Source organism: Exophiala viscosa, assembly GCF_022695815.1.
Source record: "Exophiala viscosa unplaced genomic scaffold EDD37scaffold_2, whole genome shotgun sequence".
NCBI classification, from domain to species: Eukaryota; Fungi; Ascomycota; class Eurotiomycetes; order Chaetothyriales; family Herpotrichiellaceae; genus Exophiala; species Exophiala viscosa.
This window is the reverse complement of record NW_026944354.1, coordinates 4,077,570-4,090,357: the sequence shown is the minus strand read 5'-3', so window position 1 is coordinate 4,090,357 and position 12,788 is coordinate 4,077,570. Positions and strand designations below refer to the sequence as shown.

At 51.5% G+C, this 12,788-nt stretch overlaps 6 protein-coding genes across 6 annotated transcripts; 3 read left to right on the top strand and 3 right to left on the bottom strand.

The window, feature by feature from the left end:
• The first annotated feature begins 83 nt into the window (after window positions 1-83).
• Window positions 84-664, top strand: EDD37DRAFT_294888 (small nuclear ribonucleoprotein G). The gene is made up of 3 exons (XM_062811161.1): window positions 84-261; window positions 316-387; window positions 442-664. The coding sequence occupies exons 1-3, from the start codon at window positions 232-234 to the stop codon at window positions 583-585; spliced, it is 246 nt and encodes an 81-aa protein (XP_062674033.1). The 5' UTR covers window positions 84-231; the 3' UTR covers window positions 586-664.
• A 165-nt stretch (window positions 665-829) lies between these two features.
• Window positions 830-4,639, bottom strand: EDD37DRAFT_647798 (transcription initiation factor TFIID subunit D2; the record flags this gene model as incomplete). Its single annotated transcript, XM_062817934.1, has 2 exons — window positions 830-1,099; window positions 1,154-4,639. The coding sequence occupies 2 exons, from the start codon at window positions 4,637-4,639 to the stop codon at window positions 830-832; spliced, it is 3,756 nt and encodes a 1,251-aa protein (XP_062674032.1).
• Window positions 4,640-4,952: 313 nt separating this feature from the next.
• Window positions 4,953-6,746, top strand: EDD37DRAFT_294872 (ethanolaminephosphotransferase). Its single transcript, XM_062811160.1, has 4 exons — window positions 4,953-5,206; window positions 5,264-5,361; window positions 5,423-5,592; window positions 5,651-6,746. Exons 1-4 carry the CDS (start codon window positions 5,194-5,196, stop codon window positions 6,645-6,647), a joined length of 1,278 nt encoding a protein of 425 aa, XP_062674031.1. The 5' UTR covers window positions 4,953-5,193; the 3' UTR covers window positions 6,648-6,746.
• Window positions 6,747-6,845: 99 nt separating this feature from the next.
• EDD37DRAFT_647796 (citrate lyase subunit beta-like protein) lies at window positions 6,846-7,847 on the bottom strand (the record flags this gene model as incomplete). Its single annotated transcript, XM_062817933.1, has 2 exons — window positions 6,846-7,750; window positions 7,808-7,847. 2 exons carry the CDS (start codon window positions 7,845-7,847, stop codon window positions 6,846-6,848), a joined length of 945 nt encoding a protein of 314 aa, XP_062674030.1.
• A 235-nt stretch (window positions 7,848-8,082) lies between these two features.
• Window positions 8,083-10,780, bottom strand: EDD37DRAFT_624367 (non-specific serine/threonine protein kinase). The gene is made up of 4 exons (XM_062816158.1): window positions 10,452-10,780; window positions 10,232-10,399; window positions 8,642-10,182; window positions 8,083-8,589 (listed from the first exon to the last, which is right to left on the bottom strand). The coding sequence occupies exons 1-4, from the start codon at window positions 10,471-10,473 to the stop codon at window positions 8,395-8,397; spliced, it is 1,926 nt and encodes a 641-aa protein (XP_062674029.1). The 5' UTR covers window positions 10,474-10,780; the 3' UTR covers window positions 8,083-8,394.
• Window positions 10,781-11,156: 376 nt separating this feature from the next.
• On the top strand, window positions 11,157-12,787 carry EDD37DRAFT_559886 (transcriptional adapter 2-alpha; the record flags this gene model as incomplete). The annotated part of the gene is made up of 2 exons (XM_062813821.1): window positions 11,157-12,662; window positions 12,719-12,787. 2 exons carry the CDS (start codon window positions 11,157-11,159, stop codon window positions 12,785-12,787), a joined length of 1,575 nt encoding a protein of 524 aa, XP_062674028.1.
• Window position 12,788: the final 1 nt, after the last annotated feature.

The window sequence follows — 12,788 nt, the reverse complement described above, 5'->3', positions numbered from 1 at the left end:
AAGCCAGTGAGCTAATTGCTGGCTTAGAGCAGCAACAAAAGTCGGCCCGAACGAGAGTTTTACAAGCCCTGCACAATTCTTGTAGAGAGTCGCAGGAATATCTGCGTAGTTGTGTACACGACCAATCAGCCCGAACCCACGTTTCTCATAGCAGCTTCACCTGCCTCTCACTTGACGACACAGAAGCCTTCAGCCAAGTTGAGCATATTTCACTGGTGACCAGCCGCGACCATGCCTCAAGCGCAACCCGAGCTCAAGAAGGTATGTTTGTGCTGCGTGCTTCCCAAGGACTTTGATAACCGACTAATTCAACAGTACATGGAGAAGAGACTCTTCGTCCAACTGAACGGCAACCGCAAAGTCATTGGAATATTGCGAGGTTACGACGTACGTTTCTCACCGCACGAACTGAGGGCAAGGCAGGACTGACATGATGTACAGGTCTTTCTCAACATTGTCCTAGACGAAGCAGTTGAAGAGAAGCCCGGCGGCGAGCGACAGCGATTAGGAATGGTCGTCATCCGAGGAAACTCAGTTGTCATGCTGGAGGCGCTTGAACGGATGGGCGACGACCGACGCGGATAGACGTGTGCGACGATTTACGAAAGGCGAAGGGGACATCAAAAAGGATCTGTGATACCCAATTCAAGAGGTTCTGCTGGTTTCTTTCTACACAAAAATGCTATGTGGGTATCATGAAAAGACGCAATTTTGTCGCAGCATGACCGGCTCTACGGTCAGCCATGGGAGGAACAACTCCGTGCTTTGAACGGGAGAGAAGTGCAAGAACAGTCGCTGTCGAAAAGAAGCGATCCACGACACCGCAAGCTTATCCTTTCGAAGCTGGCTTGAATTTGAGGACGACACGGCCTGGTCCAGCGGTAGGAGTCTGCACAGGCGGTGCAGGAGGAGGAGGTGTGGGTGTAGGCTTGGACGGCTGGCTTGAGCCCATCTTGAATGTGAGCTTCAGCCCTCCACCACCACCACCAATGCTCGGGCGCGCTGTTTGTGGCTCTGCTCGCGCGGCGGGTATAGGAGGTTGCCATTTCGGCACAACTTTTGATCTGACCCTCTGGGTTTGTGCGAACTTCAGTTTGCCCTGAAGAAACATATTAGTCTAGACACGAATCAAGATGTCGATGGTCAGACTTACCTTCCCAAGATTCTCGACCCGCCAATACCGCGGCAGCTTTAGAGACACCTTCATTGAATCCACAGGGTCGTATAACATACGGCAGAATTCCAGCATGGTCTGCAGGTCTTCCAGGGTGATTTGATCATAGCAGATGACATTCCATAATGCCGATTTCAGTACCTCATGGCCACCTAGTTCCTTTTTGAGCGCAGAAATGGCGCCCTCCATAGTGTGTCGTCTCGCCAGGTCGGCTTGGCGGGCGTCCGCTACGCCTGTATCTTCGATGACAAGCCCATCCGTAGCCGGTTGTGCCGACACAGTCTTGTCTCCGATCGCACGCTTGGCCAATACCTTGCCGAAAGCCCGCTGTAGACTTTGTCGTAACCATGGTGAAGCGTCTGCCACCATGCAGTACATCACGTAGCGGAGGATTGCAGGCTCGTCGAGATTGCCCGGCGTGATCAGGACTGTGTATGCTGCTTGCCGAAGCATATCATAGTTCCCTGGTCTGGTATATTGCAAAAAGTGCAAGGGTGAGAACCGACCGACACCAGCTGCTGCAAGCATGGCCTGGCACTCCAATGCCGTCCGTGAGTACAGGTTTTGGTAAGAACTGGTCCATTCGTCCATTCGGCGGTAGCGGTCAATCTCCTCGAGAAACTGTTCTTCAAGTCGTCTCATCTCGAGCATCTCATCCTCGACATCGACGTCCATGTCATCCACACCGATCCGGTGATGAGGCCGGGCCATCACCGCGGTCGTGAGCGCTCTCATCAGGTGAGCCACGTAATGCGCATCCGAATAGTCATTTGCCGAGTTGTCGTTGAACTTCAGCTTGTCCAGCAGGAACTCCTTGACTTCTTTAGGCGTATGTCCGCGGCTGTCTCGCACTCTGGAAATGCCTTCGATGATCTCGCATTGTAGCAAGTATGCCAGCTGATCAGAAAAGTCATTTGGTCTGGTCATGGCCAGGCCTTGATCCGTTATGCAGTACAACTCTTCGTAGGCCTTCTTGAGGTGGAACAGCCCAATGTTTCTTGCCTCACCTTCTTCCTTCGCGTGTTTTACTAGACCTTGGGCGGCCAGTGATCGTACGCCATGGAAGTAGCGACGGTCCATCAATGTTCTCGTGAATATGGACGAGACCAGCGGCGACGGTGGATAATTCGAAATGTGACGCACCGCTTCAAGTTGAGCAACGACGTCCCTGTCCTGCTGAAGTTGTGACGCAAACATGTAGCCTGGCATTTGAAGGTTGATTCGGCAGATCCATTCAAAGTCAGCGTCCAGACGAATCCATTCGTAAGACTCTGAATTCATTCGCTCTTCATCCTCTGCGCTCCATTCGGTGATTCTCCAGTCGGCGACATCTTCTTCTCCCTGCAGAACATCACCTAGGCAGTACACCAGGGCTTCGTTCTCCTCATCTCCACCTTCAGTAGCTGCCTTGGCGCTGGCTCGGGCTCGCTGCTTCTTGCTCCTCTTGAGACGCTTGTATTTGGTGTTATAGGGGATATCGAAGTTGGTGCTAGCATCCTTAATCTCAACGATGTGTTCATAAGGCGTACCATCAGCCTCGTGAATTCTAATAGTCATCGGACCAGTGAAGACTGGTTGTGGTGGAGCTGCATAGACAGTCTGGAAATCCTCGCGAGCATCTCGCATAAAAGCGTCAACATCAAGTTCTCGATCTGTCGTGGTGGTGCCTTGGTCCTGCTTGATAAGCATTTCCACCACCAACTTCTTCTTGTTGAACCGTTGAAATGCTTGGAATCTGGGGCAACCTGCACCTTTCACCCATTGGCTGAAGAAGTCCTCGATTTTCATATGAGCAAACCGCTCCGCCGTCTTCTGAAATAGGTCTGTGGAGAGGGCGTTGTTGACCAGATCACCGGTTCGAGCTCTGGTAAGGATCTTGGCCAAAATCGCTGGCATTTTGGATGTGCCCTGGATTTTTGCAATGCGCCGGTCTAGAATGAACAGCACAACAGGCGCTTTAATGGTCAGAAATTCGTACTCTGCCGGGTCCACGTGCATCAGAGCTCCCATCTCGTAAATTGAGGGTCGTTCATGGTCTAGGTCGTACACTCGATCAGCTTGTTGCTTCATATAGTAGCGATACTCGTTGTTGCCGCACAAATCTCTCATGAACAGACCGGCGATGAAGTAAGCTCCACCAATGATGATCCAATTGTCCCGTGGATCTTCTGCGATGATGTTGATGCCGATCCATTGACAAACGATAGCATAGACCAACTGCCAAGTTACCTCCTGAGCTCGATCTATGACCTCTTCCGGATAGAGCAGCCTCGTACTGCACATCGACACACCAGCAAAGACTGATAAATCCATGGGGATGTCTTCAACGAAGCACATCGAGTATGATTTGAAGGGACAGGATATGTACTTGTGGACCACAAAGTCCATGGCTTTTGTCAGTGGTAGACACGTGTTTTTCGTCTCCTCGGCGCGACCAGGTAAGCAGTATGCCAGCATCTCCACAGCATTACGCCCGAGCTCTTCCGCTTCCTGCGCATCCCGAAGCTCGCCGAGATTGACTTTCTCGAAAGGTCCGACAGCAAAGCCGATCTGCTGGGGAGCCAGCTGCTCCGACACGGAGAAAGAAACCGACTTTTGAGTGTCGTCGACTTTGTCCACAATCTCATCCGTAAGTTCACCTGAGCAGACAACGATCATCTCCTTGCTCTCATAACTCTGACGAGAGTCTTTCGAAGATGGATCAAGATTCAGTTGTGAAAGATCTAGCGACAGGGCTTGATTGAGAGCATCGCCTACCGTACGTGGACACTTGATTGAAATATCCCATGTGCATCGACTGCTGATGAGATCCACGCATGGAAATAACGACGAAGCACCCCCACGACCAAGCTTTGACCGAGTGTACGCGTGCGGCCATCGCCCACCGCCTCGCTTACCGGCAACGAACTGGAGATTTTCTCGAGCATGCCGAGTTTCGAATTCGATGACCACGGTCAGTGGCGTAAACTTGGCAACAGTGGTATCTGACAGTGCCTGTGTAGCCTCGGCCGCAGACTGACCTGCGATCGCAGGCTCTTGAATTTTGATCGAGCCCGCAGCCTGCGTATGGACCTCTGCCACTTCAGTCGGTACAATCTTCACCTTTCTTGGTATGCTGATAACAATGTCCGGCTCTGGATCAGATCCTGTAGAGCGTTCCAGTTTCTGGGACAACAGATGGTGCTGATGTACTGTGCTCCTAGAGTGAAGGGTAAGTTGTCCACAGGGATCATCGTAGCGTACGGAAGGTGGCGGTATATCGTTCACCAGAACCTTCTTAATGGCACATATCCGCCCATGAAGTCGGATTTCTTTAAGATCTGATGATTCGGGATAAATGGTAATCTCTGTTCTGCCAGTAATCTGTTGGCTGAAATTGACATCGAGATCGACTTTCTGATGGGCGACTATGAATGAAGGAGCAGGAGCCGCTGCGATCGGCTGCTGAATCTCTAAAGGCTCCATCTAAGAGCGTAGGGCTGGTTGTGGCGCTCGAAGCTTTAACAGGACCATGGTCGTCAAGCCTTCAGCTGCGTTCTCGGTAGCAACATTGGCCGCTTGACAGCAGGATTCCCCCTTCCGCGTTTGACTAGGGGATGTGTTTGATGAACGGGGTGAGGTTGTGATGAGTAAAGAGTCAAGTCGTGGACAACGCGAAGGCACGTGTGGAATTGACTGCTTGGGAAATAGTGGCAGCAACTGGTAAAAGCAGCAAGACTTGGCGTCAACAACCAACCAAAACCTGAAGCAGACTATGCAACCAATCAACTCTTTCTTCCTCACATTTCCTTCTTGTTAACTACTTCAAGCTTGCCGTTTCCCCCTCTCTCACATTCAAGGGGCTTTGAGAAGGAGATATTCGAGACTCAACCGGCCTCATAACATCTCACCATGCTATGCATATAAACAGTCGTCGGCTTCTTCATCAGTACTCGGTCCTGGTTTCCTGTTCTTGTGGCTTGCTCCGTGTGGCAACATAGACGCGTACATCGGCATATTTCGTTGACGATATAAGAACGATGGCAGGCTCAGGTAGGATTACAGCAGGCTCAACTGCTTCCAGCATGGGCTCACATAATCGTGTCGCAGCCGACCCATTATCCGACGAGGCCATGGCCCACCTGAAAAGCTACAAATATTCGAGTGTGGACAAATCTCTCATTTCCAACCATATTCTGCGGCACTATGTAAATCATCCCTTCAATCCAACACGGCCCATACGCGACTAATTCACTTTTCCCATCACAGTGGAATGCCTCAGTCAAATTGTTACCCATGTGGCTAGCTCCCAACATGGTGACCCTGCTTGGATTCTTCTGCATCTTGATCAATGTCCTGTTCATCCAGATCTATATCCCAGACCTGATCGGACCAGGCCCAACGTGGGTCTACTATAGTTTTGCAGCTGGTCTGTGGATGTGAGTTGCTGTCCACCTTAACCAGAAATGAGTCATTCAAGCTGATCCTCTGCTAAAGGTATTCCACCATGGACAACATCGATGGCAAACAAGCTCGACGAACCGGCACCTCAAGCGGTCTCGGCGAGCTGTTCGACCATGGCATTGACTCGCTCAATTGCACGCTAGGGAGCCTTTGCGAGACGGCCGCCATGGGCCTCGGACCCAGCAAGACTGGCGCTTTCACAGCCCTCGTGCCGTGCTTGCCGATGTTCTTCTCAACCTGGGAGACATACCATACCCACACCCTATACCTGGGTGCTTTCAACGGTCCAACTGAAGGCCTCATCCTGGCGTGCTCAGCCATGGCTGTATCAGGCTACCTTGGCCCTCAAATCTGGTCGTATCGAATTGCCGACTATGTCACTATACCTAAGGACCTCCCGATCCCTCTTGAAATTCCTGCGGACCTCACATTCCGTGACCTCTGGGTCCCCATAATCCTCACGACGTTCTTTACCGCTCATCTGCCGGCCTGCATCTACCATGTCGTCAAGGCCCGTCGCCGCGACAATCTGCCGATCGCGCCCGTCTTCCTAGAATGGTTGCCCATGGTCCTCTTCACGAGCAGTTGCTGCGCCTGGCTGGCATCGCCACACTCGATACTCCTCGCCGAGAACCACCTTCTGATCTTCTGCCTGACTTTATCATTTGTTTTCGGCCGACTCACGACCAAGATCATTCTGCACCATTTGACCCGCCGACCGTTTCCGTACTGGACATCCTCGTTGGCGCCCCTGATTGGCGGCGCGGTGATGGCATGGCTGCCACTCTTCGGCTTCCAGCGTGTGTCTCCTGTGGTAGAGCGCTGGTACATCTATGGTTATTTTGTGTACGCTATGGTCCTGTACTTTGCATGGGCGGTTCGTGTGATAAACCGGATTTGTGCCGTGCTAGACATCAACTGCTTGACCATCAAGAAGAGGAAGATCGACCTAAAAGAGGCCAAGGGCTTCTCCAACGAACTGAAGAGTACAGCGAATGGCGACGTTCGCAGCACGAAGAAAGAACTGTGATGCGCTCGAGACACGCGACTGTACCGCATCCCAGACGGAGTCCAGAGTTAGACTACACCAACATGTACAGGACTTGGATAGAGAAGGGTGTCAACGTCTAAGAAAGCAGATGAGCTTGAAGAGCACGTTACTGCATTCAAGAACCCAAAAAGCCAGTCAAAACCACAAAATATAGAGCCAAAGACGAGTTGTAGCGTTCTATTCCGGTTGCTGAGCCTTATGTTTCTCCTGCAAACTCTTAACATCAAACCCAATCAATTCGGCTTTCTTGACAATCGCCCTCGCCTTCCCCTCGACAGGAGCATCAATCATCTTCCCATCCATAGCCCACGCTCCTTTGCCCAATTCCTCGGCGCGTTTCTGCGCAATGGTAATTCTGACCGCCCACTCGACCTCCTTGTCACTCGGGCTGTATATCTTCTGCACAGTCTCCACCTGACTAGGATGAATGCACTGCTTCCCATTATATCCCATCCCCTTCCCTTCCTCGCACTCACGTTGCAGCGCCTCGTGATCCGCCTCGCTCTTGAACGCTGTGGCAACCAGATCGATCGTGCTGGGCAGATTATACGCCCTTGCCGCCGTGGCAATCGCCTGCCTCGCGTACAGAAACTCCGTCAGACTCGGTGTTCTCGTGGCATTCATGTCCAGCGCGTAGTCCTCCGCAGCAAAGACCAGACCTTGCAACAGGTGCGGTGCCGCACGGCATATTTCGTTCAAGTTGAGCAGCGACTTTGCGCTCTCAATCAAGGCTAGGATGCTGATCGGTGTATCACCAAACTCTTTACTCCGTGAATGGGTCAGCACATCGCTTATAAACGTCAAGTCGCTTGCGCTCTCGACTTTTGGTACGACCAGCGTGGTCAAGTTAGGAGACTTGACTACTTCTTCAAGATCTGCTAACGCGAGGCCAGAGCCGACGCTGTTGATACGTACTGCGCGTTCTTTTACGCTCTCGGGCAGGGACTGGTCAAGTGCTTTGCGGACGAGGGTGCGGGCTTCGGCTTTGCGGCCTGGCGTGACGCTGTCTTCGAGGTCGTAGGCTATGCAATCGGCGGTCATGGTTCGGGATTTGTCAAGGAAGCGCTGTGACGAGCCCGGGACTGGGTGCACACAAGAGAGTCAGCTTGTTTCTCTCTGAAGGACTAGCGCAAGGTTACCATAGAGCATTGCTCTTCGTAGGACGTTCTTTGCAGCCATGACGGGCACGATGCGTAAGTGTCGCAGTTTACAGCGGCAAGAGTAGATGAGGCACAAAGTCCTCCACGGCGCCAACTACTCGCAGAAAAGCATGGGGACGAGCGGCAGCATGCTCTGTTATAGGTATGCAGGCGTGGAATTCCAAGCTATGTTTCTCATTCAACTGCCATCATCTCGGAACATGGCACAATGCGGGGAAAGCAGGACCGAATATCGGCCTTCAAGAGTGAAATGCGGAGAAGAAGACTCAGCACTGACATCAAGCGAGCGGAATAACACGAGCCTGGTATGGATGAATTCGCTGTTAACCGTGATACTGTTTCGTTCGAGTAGCCTTTTCGTCAAGAATCGTGCAGCCAAGTGTAATCAGCCCCAGACGTTCTAATGCTGTTTTAGAAAGCTCAGGTCGTAAGGCAAAGCAGCCCAACTATGTACATTCCTGCCCGAAACTGTCACATTGTGCTCTGCATGTCCAAACTCTTCATCAGTTGAACGCCAATCTTCATGTCTTTCGTTGCTCATCGTAGAAGAACAGTTCGCGAGAAATCTACTGAATGCTGCCGAATGAAGGATCCCTGACACTTCCACCCGCATCTCCCAAGCCAGCCACTGGTCGGTTGTATGACCAACCTGCGAACTGCTGCTGCATAGTCTGAGATAGGAGTGGGCCTTCGACGTACGAGTCCTTGGGTACTTCGGAGGTGAATTCCTTGTCGAAGTTGGCAGTGTCTCTGGCGTCAACCTAGACAGACTGTTAACAGTGGGACCTGAAAGATTGATTGTTCATAACTTACCACACTGGGTTTGAAGCTTGGCTCATACTTCCGCTGCAAAAGCTTTCTCCAGTCGATGCCGGCAAAGAAATGATGAGCTTTAATCTCTGCCGCACCACCAGCACCTAGACGACGCTCCGGGTTGCGATCAAGCAATCTCTGAAGAAGATCCTTGGCTGCTGCGGGAACGATCTCTGGACCTGGGAAGTGCAGAGGCTCCTGAAGAATCTTTCGGTACATCTCGTTCGTGTTTTCGTCGTAGAAAGGTGGCAATCCCGTCAACATTTCGTACAGGAGAACACCAAGTGTCCACCAGTCGACTGTCTTGGTGTAGCCGTGTCCAAGCAAGAGTTCAGGAGCCAGATATTCTGGTGTACCACAGAAGGTATTGGTGCGATCTTCATCCTTCATGTCCAACTTGCAAAGACCGAAGTCACAAAGTGCAATGTGACCAGTGTAGTCCAAAAGAATGTTCTCCGGCTTGAGATCTCGGTAAATAACCTTGAAACCATGCAGACATTCTAAAGCGCACAACAACTCAGCCGTGTAGAATCTGGAACGGTTGATGTCGAAGCGTTGTTCTTTCTGGAGATGGTGGAACAGTTCTCCGCCGTTGACGAACGCCAACACAAAGTAGAGCTTGTCGGGTGACTGGAAGGAGAATTTGAGTGGGGTGATGAAGGGGTTGTTGATCTGTGCGAGTACAGATCTCTCGGCAAGGGTATGCGCGACTTCAGAGCGGGAGATGATGTGTGCTTTCCGAATCGTCTTGAGAGCGTAGATTCGACCGGTGTCCTTCTTCATGACCTGCATGACTTTGCCAAAACTACCGCGACCGACAACTTTGAGCAGCTCGAAATCGTCGATCTTCAAGCTGCCCTGACGATTCTCCACATAATTCACGCCGACTCTGATGGAACCAGTACCGAACTGAATGTCCAGCCAATCAGCACCGAGCTGACCTGCCTGCTTTTCTTGGGATGCGAATGCCGCCTCGGCTTTCTCGTTCTCCTTCTTGCTCTTCTTTGGGTCTGGGGTGAAATGTTTGGCTTCCTCAAATCTAGGGGTCACTCTCGCGCCTCCAAGGAAGATATCTTCACTTCTGCCGACACCGGGTCGAGCAGCTGGATTTCTGAGGTATAATTGAACGCTGAGTTCACACACTCTGGAAACGTCAAACTTGAAGGAAGTGTTATCCCCAGCCCACAGCGGGTTCTCCGGCGTTCCAGACACAGCATCAACGAAGACCTGGAGTTTGTCGAAGTCGAGCAAAGCATATGGTAGATATTTGCTGTTGTATCTTCCGTGTATGGTCGGCGCAGCATTGATGCCACCGTGGGTAGAGACAGGTCTGGTAGAGGGAGCGTATGATCCTGCCAGTGATCCTGCTGAGTATGATGAACTGGGTCTTACGGACCCTGACTGGCCAGACCCGTAGTAGTTGTTGAAGACAGACTGGTATTGTTGTGGCAATGAGAAGCCCTTGCCTTCGTGCAGTGTGACTATCAAGATACCAGGTTTCGTGGTTTGGACAGGAGGTGAGGTGAGCGCTTCGGACGCAGCTGATCATGGTCAGTAATAATAGAGACAGACATCGTCACGAAGACATACCAATGCCATTGTTTGTGCTAGAGGTCGAGGTTGTGCTCTCAGTGGTGGGGGTTGGCACCAGGTTGGCAGATTCATGAGTAGAACTAGAGTCGTCGCCTTTCACAGTAGATGTTGATGTCGACCGACCAAAGCCACTCGTCAACGGCGCGAGGTGAGTCTCCTTCAGTTCTGCGTATTATCAGCGCCAGTTCATACCCCACGTTCGTCACAGCCAACATACTCTTTGTCAATTTCCACGACATCTTGTACTATCTCGTCTCGTCGGACGACAGACACTAACAGCCAGCTGCCAGCTGAAGAGTCTCGGTCTAGGAAGACGTTCAAGTTGGATAGCTATTGCAGGCAACTGAGTCCTGGCCTTCTAAGCGGATGCGGATCTGAACGGCGGGGAAGGACGGTGAAAAAAGAGGTAAGGAGTGACAGGGTCGATGAGAAGCAGATGATCGGTTGAATACTGAGGCAGTGTACAGGAAATCTGACGAGGATCTTGCTTCTGCTCACGTCTTCAGCCTGCAAGGAAAAGGACGGCAGGGGAGTGTTTGTTGCAGCGGGACAACCGAGTTGTGAAACGGAGTCGGATCAATCATCACAGCCACAATTCGGCTAAACTCCGGGAAAACCGGGGGTGGCAAGTGCACCTAATCTCAACGACGGGATGGCAGCCTCACGGCGTGGACAACCATTATCAACACCAAATCCACAACAGAGTCCCTCAAGGCCAGTGCGGACCACTCGAAAACCGGTCTCTTACACCTTCGACGACTCTGAGTCCGAGTCATCGAAGTCTGTGTCTCCTCCTGCCCCTCTCAGCCCCAAGGACCCACCGGCTGAAAACGACTCTGGGGACGCGCCGATACCCCATTCCTACGCGCAATATCTCTCCTCCGACTCAGAAGTAGCGGAAGATGCTCGAATTGAAAGAAGTATGGGTGTCATAAGGAAGAATGCAGCCTCGCGGGGAGGGGATGGTGGCACGAAATATCATTGCGATGTCTGCTCCATCGATATCACCTCGACTGTCCGCATATCCTGCGCAAATTCAGCCTGTCGCGAATACGATCTCTGTGTCCCATGTTTCGCCCGCGGAGAATCATCCAAAACCCACGACCCGCGTAACCATGAATTCCACGTCGTCGAACAGAACTCAATCCCCATCTATACCGAAGATTGGGGCGCCGATGAAGAGTTACTTTTACTAGAAGGCTCGGAGAGATATGGATTGGGATCCTGGGCCGATGTGGCGGAGCATATTGGAGGTTATCGGGAGAAAGACGAGGTTCGCGACCACTACATTGATACATACATCAACAGTTCCAAATTTCCATTACCGGAGTTAGCCGACCCAGCAGATACAGACCTATTTGAACGGATTCCGAAAGAAGATTTTCAGGCTCGCAAAAAGCGGCGCATCGAAGAGCGCAAAGAAGAAGCCAAGTCTGCGCCTCCAGCAACCCCTAAGCAGAAACCCACAGCCTCTGTTCCAGCATGCCATGAGGTTCAGGGATTCATGCCTGGTCGTCTGGAATTCGAAACAGAGTTCGCCAATGACGCCGAGGAAGCCGTTCAACACATGGCCTTTGAGCCTGGTGACGGGCTTGACCCAGTCACTGGAGAGATGGATGAAGAAACCACCCTGAAGATGACAGTGTTCGACATCTACAATTCTCGATTGAAGGCTCGAACAGAACGCAAACGAATTATATTCGAACACAATCTTCTCGAATACAAGAAGAACCAACTTCTTGACAAGAAACGGACAAAAGAGGAAAAGGATCTTATGCACAAGGCCAAACCATTCGCTAGAATGATGAACCATGAAGACTTCGAGGCTTTCAACCGAGATCTTCTCTTGGAGCACAATCTACGCATTGCCATAGCGCAATTACAAGAATGGAAGCAGATGGGTATTAGCGACCTGAAAGGTGGCGAAAAGTACGAGGCCGACAAGCAAGCTCGAGTACAGCGAAACCAGCCTCAAGGTCAATTTGATCGCATGCCACAGATCCCTAAGAAGGGCGCTCAGATTCAGCAACCCGATCTGCCAACAGAAGCATCCAAATTGACGACACCAGAATTGCCGCTACGCTTTCAACGCAAGCCAAAGACCGTCCCAGTATTCACCGACACTCAGCCCGCTGTTGAGAACGACTTCGACAAGCTTTTCGCCGAGGCGAATGGCCCAGAACCCTCCGGACCCAAAGCCAAGGTCCGCTATGTCGTACAACCTTTAAACGGAATCACGCCATGGCGGCTTGAGGATGACAAGGTCCTAGCAGCAGACTTGCAGCTTCTTAGCGAAGAAGAGATCCAGCTCTGTAATGCTCTGCACATCAGGCCAAAGCCATACTTGGCTCTCAAAGAAGGCTTGCTGAAGGAAGCCATGAAACAAGGTGGTCATATGAAGAAGAAAGAGGCTCGAGGAGTCTGCAGGGTAAGTGGCGATGAAGAGTTCTGATCTCAAGAATACAGGCTAACTTAAGTGTCCAGATTGATGTCAATAAAGCTAACCGCATATTCGACTTCATGATCCACAGCGGATGGATTGCGAAGGCGTGAG

Excerpts from the sequence above, each read along its gene's own strand:
- EDD37DRAFT_294888 (XM_062811161.1), top strand. The coding sequence starts at position 232 with ATGCCTCAAGCGCAACCCGAGCTCAAGAAG. Across the intron at positions 262-315 it reads CGCAACCCGAGCTCAAGAAG|TACATGGAGAAGAGACTCTT; the intron begins GTATGTTTGTGC and ends CTAATTCAACAG. Across the intron at positions 388-441 it reads GAATATTGCGAGGTTACGAC|GTCTTTCTCAACATTGTCCT; the intron begins GTACGTTTCTCA and ends CATGATGTACAG.
- EDD37DRAFT_294872 (XM_062811160.1), top strand. Across the intron at positions 5,362-5,422 it reads ACCATATTCTGCGGCACTAT|TGGAATGCCTCAGTCAAATT; the intron begins GTAAATCATCCC and ends TTCCCATCACAG. Across the intron at positions 5,593-5,650 it reads TTTGCAGCTGGTCTGTGGAT|GTATTCCACCATGGACAACA; the intron begins GTGAGTTGCTGT and ends CCTCTGCTAAAG.
- EDD37DRAFT_624367 (XM_062816158.1), bottom strand. The coding sequence starts at position 10,473 with ATGTCGTGGAAATTGACAAAGA. Across the intron at positions 10,183-10,231 it reads TAGCACAAACAATGGCATTG|CTGCGTCCGAAGCGCTCACC; the intron begins GTATGTCTTCGT and ends GACCATGATCAG. Across the intron at positions 8,590-8,641 it reads CAAGCTTCAAACCCAGTGTG|GTTGACGCCAGAGACACTGC; the intron begins GTAAGTTATGAA and ends CAGTCTGTCTAG.